The 7,846-nt window shown below is 43.9% G+C and overlaps 1 protein-coding gene across 1 annotated transcript; it reads left to right on the top strand.

Annotated features, from left to right (window-relative positions):
- Positions 1-6,430: 6,430 nt before the first annotated feature.
- On the top strand, positions 6,431-7,351 carry LOC123076111 (uncharacterized). Its single transcript, XM_044498526.1, has one exon. The coding sequence runs from the start codon at positions 6,431-6,433 to the stop codon at positions 7,349-7,351; it is 921 nt and encodes a 306-aa protein (XP_044354461.1).
- Positions 7,352-7,846: the final 495 nt, after the last annotated feature.

The raw sequence follows: 7,846 nt of genomic DNA, 5'->3' as shown, positions 1-7,846 counted from the left end.
ACTCAACCTTTACAAGATGCATCGTGCATTTACAAGAATATGTGATGGTACCGTTGTAAACTTTCAGTAGAATGCTTATTCAACATTGGCATGAACAATTCATAAATATTGCAGAAGAACATTCGGTACACAAACGCAAGGGACAAGAACTTTGTTACTTTGACCACATTGGAAAAAAATTAAAATCACACAACACAACCATTTCACATCAAACACCGCTCCGTCCATTCACAACATCCTTGCCATTGCACACAGGTTCCTCTCCGTACATCAGTTCTTCATGATGCCACAAAACTACACTACCGTGTGCAACTGACCTATGTACAACCATGACTCTCTAAATGTCAACTCAACCCATGCCTCTGGTGCCACGCACCCGTGACCCTATAGACTTCACACCTGTGCATCCACAACTGAGCCTCTCTAATCAAATATTTCCGACCGATGCCTCTGCTGCCATACATCCGTGCCTCTAGACACTTGACAGCAGCAAAAGGGTTCAAAACTGTGCATCCACACAACCGTGCGTGTACTGGCTGCACTTCGGTGCCTCCGTTTGCTCGATCGACGTGCCTCACATGAAACCCACAGTAACTCTACGTGCTCCGCGCGCGTGATCGCCCGTGCAACTTTGGTGCTGCACACGGGCTCCTCTCAGTATACCCGTGCCTCCGCACAACCGTGCCTGTACTGACTTGAATTCCGTGCCTCCATTTGCTCAATCCACGTGCCTCACATGAAACCCACTGTAACTCTACGTGCTACACACACACGTGCCTCTCGCATGAAACCCACAGTATCTCTACGTGTTCGGCACGCGTCATCGCCCGTGTAACTTTGGTGCTGCACACACGTTCCTCTCAGTATAACTTTGGTGCTGAACACGCGTCATCGCTTGTGTTCCAAACAACCGTACTTGTACTGACTGCAATTCCATGCCTCCGTTTGCTCAATCCACGTGCCTCACATAAAACCCACAGTAACTCTACGTGCTCCGCACGAATGATGGCCCGTCCAACTTTAGTGCTGCACACACGCTCCTCTCACTATACACGTGCCTCCACACAACCGTGCCTGTTCCGATTTCAATTCCGTGCCTCCGTTTGCTGAATCCAGGTGCCTCTCACATAAAAGAGAGGCACCAGCCATGCCTCAGAGTAAACAACACACGTGCCTCTACTGTATTTATAACTATGACCACAATTAAAGAACATCCGTCCAAAAAACATCTTTAAAAGAGATGAAAAGCCATGCCTCTTTTACAAACAAACAACAGCAATGAACAGTTAGGTTCATGTCATCTCATATATCTAAATAACATTAAACCGCAGCATAGATTTTTAAACAAAATCCATTATGTTCAAAGGCTATAACTAACATCACTGCGGCAGAAGATTGAAGATAACAACAAGCCTCCCAACACGCTCTTTGAAAGTTATCAGCACCAAGCTGTTTACTTCAATAGACGATGCCTGGAGAAAATCACTGAAACCTTCCTGTTTGAACACCATTCTATTACCCAAACCAATGAAGTAGGAGCAAGGAGTGCTCACACATATATCATCATGACCAGATTCTAGAGTAACTTCAAGAGTTAAAACGCCAGTCCTAGGAAAAGTCACAAACTCCTTCAAACTCCTCACAACAATACCAGGAATAACCTAACAAAAAACATCAAGCTATCACAAATAGAATAAAAATTCAAAACTACAAATAGAACAGGTAATAAAAATAAATAAATAAACAGAAACAAAGAAAAAACAATGGAAAAAAATCTGACCATATGATGACCATTAACATTCATGGAATCAATCCTGTGAACAAAAGGACAACATGGTGTGTACTCATCATCAAATAGTTGACACCTCATGAAATACATCTGCTGATAATTAAGAAAAACACCATGGGTGTAATAACAACTCCCAACAAGTTCCTTCTCGGAGTCGCTCAAGCCATGTAGAGCTACAAAATATAATTACACAGGCTCAAGGGAACAGAAAAATCAAAATGTAAAATAAAACAAGATAAAAACTTCCTTAAAAATAAACCTTACCAACAGACGGTAAAGGAGACAACGCATCTCCACGACCAACACGATAAAAATCAATACCAATCCACGTTCCATAATGTTCAAGCCTAATGGTCATTATATCACGAGGACGAACACCATAATCACTGACCAATCGTTCCCTGGAAGGACCATGGAATTTGCTCCTCACCCGACCATGACTAAACAGAACACCATACAAATAACCCTCATTGCACTGAAGAGCAAGATCAGTATCTTCGTCACCCCTCCTTATGGCTAAAGCCCTACACTCCTCGATGTAACGAGCAAGATGAGCTCTAACACTGCATGAAACATACTACACAACAAATCAAAACAAGGATAATAATCAAAACCTAAACAGCATGGGCAGCACCAAAAGAAATAAGCGTGTGTGCCAAAAATTGAACAATTATAAAATGATTTTCTTACAACACGCCTCCAACAACGCCGATCCAGGACCACACTGAACCCATCTACAGAAGAATCAACAGAAGAACACGGGCCACCAGGCATACGGCAAAAAGGACAAGCCATAACTGCAAGGAACACAATGATTATCAAGAACTAATCCCACAAAACCCAGTTGAAACTTGACATCTGATAGTGTTGGTAGTCCCAACCCGTAACTACCCCATAAATCTCCATATCCCGGAAATATAATGGGAACAAAAAGAGAAACGAGAAAGGGAAACAGGGAACCCACGAAGGCAACCGGTAGGGAACGACGATATCGCGAACGGGGAAGCGCGGTCGACGCTGAAGAAGGACCGCCGTAAGAGCAGCCAACAAGTGCGGCGGCCGGGACAGGGGCCGCCGTAACCACGCGACAAGAGCGGCGGCCGCAACGGGCGGAGACGACGGCAAAGAAAGAACAGTGCGCGACGACGGTTCGCCCACACGAGAGAGAAACATATCTCAAAACAGATCAAAAGGTATTACAAAACATTAAAAGTATAAGGACTAAAGTGAAAAAAGGGAAAACCAGAAAGTGAAACCGGAAACCGGAAATCACGAGAGAAACCGTGCGCGCGACAAGTGTCGCGCGCGGAGGGCCTCGAAAAAGTCTCACAAGCGCTCCACGCGTGACACTTGGCGCGCGGGGAGCGCTCCTCAATTAGTGATTTCGGGAGACGTGGCTTCGCTGAAGCGCCGGAGTAGCTGCGCGCTATGGGCCGGCCCACTTCGCTAGTTAATGCAGTCCCAGGCAAACCGGTTTTGGGAACCTTCTAGAAGGTTCAACCGGTTTCTTTTTTTTCTCTTTTGCCGGTTTTCTGGTCTTCCTGTTTCTATATTCTTTTCTTATTCAGTTTATTTATTCTGTTTCTTTTTTATACCTCTTCTTATTTTATCCTTTTTTGTTTTTATTTTCGTCCGTTGTTTCAAAAAAGTTTAAAATTTCGTGTTTTCTTCATGATTTCATAAAAAAATTATGTTTTTTAAATTTTGTTCACAATTCAAAATTTGTTCAACGTACATTATAGAAATGTTCAATGTATTTTTAAAATTTTGTTCGATGTATATTACAAAAATGTTCAGTATGTATTTAAAAAATTTCAACGTATAATGCAAAAATGTTCAATGTATTTTTTAAAAATTGTTCATATTTTTGGAATTTCGAAATTTTTGTTCAACTTTTTAATGATTATTCACGTTTGAAAAGTTTTTAAAAATTTCAAAATTGTTCATGGTTTGAAAAAGGGTTTCGCGTTTGTCAAATTTTGTTCAGAATTTTCAATTTTTTGTTCTCGATTTTCTTGAATTGTTCGAAAATTTTCAAAAGTTATCGTGTACTTTAAGATCTTGCGCTGCTTGCAAACCAGCACAACTTATCAGCTCGATTGGTTTGGTTATTAATAAATTCCCGAGCGGGATGTCCTGTGTTCGATCTCTCTCTGGCGCAGGGTATTTTTGGCGTTTTTTTTACGCGCTCGAGCTACTGACCTTTAAATGGGCTGGCCCATCTGTATCTACCTTCAGCGAAAGCTACTCTGCCTGACGCTAACGAGCGTCAGACAGGAGCTCTCTTCTATTCCACGCTCACTGGCATGTGTGTAGATCGACAGAGGGCCGTCACTGGTTTTCACGGCCTACCCTTATCTTCTTCGTGGGCTTTCTGTCCAGGTTAGGTTACTTTCAGGTATTATTTTTCATGGTTTTCTTTTTCTCTGACTTTTCTTTTTTTATTTTCTCCTTTTTTTAATTCACTTATAATTTTATAAACATATTCGAATGTGTATACTTGATTTTTTTAAATACATATGATTTTTCCTTTTTAATTATAATACTTTATATTTTGCATACACAGATACATTTTAGTACGATGATTATTTTTCAAATATGTGATGAACACTTTTCAAATACATGATGATTATTACTCCAGCCAAAATAACTAATGGATAGCATATTTTTAATTGTGGGCATACTGCTAAAAAACAGAGTTATAAACTGGGTAATCTTGACATTTAAAATATTTTTCTTAGAATGAATGCAGGTCTCTCATGTTGCACTAAGTTAGAGGAACTTTTTTACAATATACTACCTCTGTAAACTATTGTAAAGCGTTTATAATAGTTTACAAAGGGAGCAGATAGCTATGTATTCCCATCTAATCTTACAAACTCACTGTGAATCCCTTGTATTCTGTACTGTTAATTCAATACTCCAAAACAACAATACAAGCCCTTAACAATGAATGGAGCCTCGTGCGTGCGTTGTGTTTCCACCCGATGGGTGCTGTGTACGGCGACAATCCTCACTCCTCCCAAAGGAAACGCACCTCGTCTCCGATAGAAGTAACCGGCGCTGAAGGGGATGTCATATCATTTTTTTCAACAAATTGTTATGTTTCTTTTCTTCCACAAAAATGAAAAAGATCTCGCGCAATGTAAACATCGAGAGGAATGTTTTTCTGCGTTCTGATCCTATGCATATGACCCTCATTTTCTTCCATCATACATTTTGATTGTGTTTGCGTCTCCCGGAAGTAATAAGAAGACCGCACCATTGCTACTGGTGATGTAGCTCAAGCCGATAGCTAGCAATGATGCCAATCAAACCAGGATTGTTGGCTTCTTTGAATGATTTACAACGTGTACACGACCAATCTTCTAGTTTTTTTTGGAGCTCGGGGCCAGTGGCGGAGCTAGACAACATCTGCTGGGGGTGGGGGGCAACGTAAAATACTATTATTATTATTATTATTATTATTATTATTATTATTATTATTATTATTTTGGTGGGGGGGGGGCAAAAGCTAAGAAAGTTCTCATCTATCGACAAATTCTGAAAAATATACACATGAACCTAATCTATGTAAATTTTCATGATGGAATACACTTTGGTGTGAGCTGGACAAAACAAAATCATGTACTTCTACCACATATGCACTATTCACTAAAAAAAGTCCATCATTTTTTTTGTGCAGCTAACACCAAGGCTTATTTCATCATGAAATTTTATATAGATGTAGTATTTCTACGTTGATTTGTATTTTTCTAAATTTTCAAAATCTTAAAACATAATTTTTAATCATAAATAGTAAAACAAGTGCCATGGAGCTTGAGCTCCACCACAACTTTCCTAATGTTATTTGCTACTTCGTCCGTAAAGTAATATAAAAATGTTTAGAACATTAAAATAGTGATCTAAACGTTTATATAGTTCTTTACGAAGAGAGTACATCTTTGAATATCTACTGTGTCCGGAGTTACTATCGGACGCGGCCCGGTTGCGGGCCCTACGACGAGCAGCGACGGAGGGCGGCACCTAGGCTGCCGTGCTTGCCTCAAAAAAAAAAAAACCTAGGCTGTCGTGCATTGGCTTATTTTGGCCGGGCGTGCTAATCGAGGACGGCGCCAAGGATGACACCGACGTGCTCCCGGTGGGTTCTGCGCCATGGCCAATGTTGATTTCTCGTGGAATTCCTTGTACATGTGGAGTAGAAACAAAGGCCACTAGTAGTCAAATAAATGACCAAGAGAATGAAGCAACTAATCTCGTTTATTGTTGCACTAAAAAATCTCGTTTATTATTAATTATTTGATCACGTGACACTTGCTAATTAGCAAGTGCTACCTTTTCCATACGACTTCCAGCATCTGGCCGGGTTCCACTAGGTACGCTCCTAATCCATTTTTATGTTAATATAAGTTGCTAGTACTAATCCTAGCTATAGTAAAGTTTGCGGTTTTTTAGTCCACAACGGCACGCATGCAGTAAAACTCGTCGACGTTTCCTCTCCATGTTTGACCAGCACACCCTGTCATTCATTTTCTCTGCTTTGTCAGCCTACAAAACCCCTCCGAATCTCGTGACAAATGTTTGTATCCGGCTAATACCCAATCACGCACGTACTTATCAATCAACAATTCAACATAGCTAATGGCGTCTTCTCGTAAGCTCGCGGGTCTAGCTCTAGTACTGCTGCTCTGCATGGCGGCGAAGGCCATGTCGGCGAAGGCAGGCGTCGAGTCCTACAGTTTCCCCGTCTTCAACGCCACCACGACGGCCAGCCTGGTTGCCGCCACGAACACGTTCGTGGTCGGGCCGGCGGCGCTGCTCTTCCAGCCCGAGGCCGACTCCACCGCGGCCAGCATCAACGTGTCCGAGGGCTTCCTGCTCCTCCCCGACACGGTCGACGTCTGGCGCGCGGGCGCCGGCGGTGGGCTGCCGCCTGCGCGCGAGGCGTCCTTCAACACGAGCTTCACGGTGGAGAGCTCCGCCACCCCCGTCTCCTTCGTGCTTCTCCTCGACCGGTTCCCGCTGTTCAACAGCCGGACGGGCCTCCGCGGCGACAACGGCTCGGCCGCCGCCGTGCCGGACACCAACGCCACGGACGATGGCCTCGCCGCGGTTGAGGTGGGCGCGGTGCGGTCGTACGAGCCGGAGTCCCCGGACGTCGGCCTCAACGTCACCGTCACGCCCAAGGGCAACCGCGCCGTGGCCGTGTGGGTCCAGTACGACGCCGCCGCGCACCTCCTGCGCGTGTACGTCGCGGCCAGCGGGGAGCTGAGGCCGTCCGGAGCCCTCATCGACGCGAGGCTCTCTATCGCCGGCCGGCGCACCACACAGACCGCGATGGTTGGGTTCTTCGCCGCCACGGTCCGCTATGTCTTCCTCGGTGTCCGTGACTGGGACCTGACGGTGGACAGGTTAGACGCCGGCGGAGAGAAGAGAACGTCATGGTGGGTGATACTCATCGCGGTGCTCGGGTCCGTGGCAGCCACAGCCGCCATTGTCACTCTGGTGGTGCGCTACTTCGTGTCGAGGCGCCGGACGCGCAGCATGGAACCCAAGCAATAGTTTAGTTTATGAGTTTATAGTTTATACCATGTGCTACTGCAGCCGTCTACTATCTCCAAATCGCAATGTTTTTAGTTTTATGTTGCCTCCATTTTTAAGTTCATATTGAACGCCATGAAACATATTTTCGCCCCGCTTAATTAATACTCCCTCCGTCCCAGAATATAAGAGCATTTTTTACACTAGTGTAGTGTCAAAAACGCTCTTATATTATGGGACGGAGGGAGTAGATAAAGCCAACCACCACGAATGTCATACAAAGTTTGTTACAGAAGCAAAACAAGATTTTCTAGGGAGAACAAGTGCGAGGTTTGACATTCTTGTGTTTGGTTCCATTTGCTTAGCATTTTTGACTTCTTACCGTCTTCAAAGTCAATGCATGTGCCATTTACCTAGGGCAGGCATGCGGTCTAGCAGTAAGTGCACGGTTTTTCGTTCGACTTGACCAATCAAGTTCAAAAAGGCAATTAGGTTAGGTTTTGTGTTATTCAGAAA

Source organism: Triticum aestivum, chromosome 3D (genome assembly GCF_018294505.1).
Source record: "Triticum aestivum cultivar Chinese Spring chromosome 3D, IWGSC CS RefSeq v2.1, whole genome shotgun sequence".
Taxonomy (NCBI): Eukaryota; Viridiplantae; Streptophyta; class Magnoliopsida; order Poales; family Poaceae; genus Triticum; species Triticum aestivum.
The sequence above is the reverse complement of the archived record's forward strand: the minus strand, read 5'-3'. Positions and strand labels throughout refer to the sequence as shown.

Excerpts from the sequence above, each read along its gene's own strand:
- LOC123076111 (XM_044498526.1), top strand. The coding sequence starts at position 6,431 with ATGGCGTCTTCTCGTAAGCTCGCGGGTCTAGCTCTAGTACTGCTGCTC.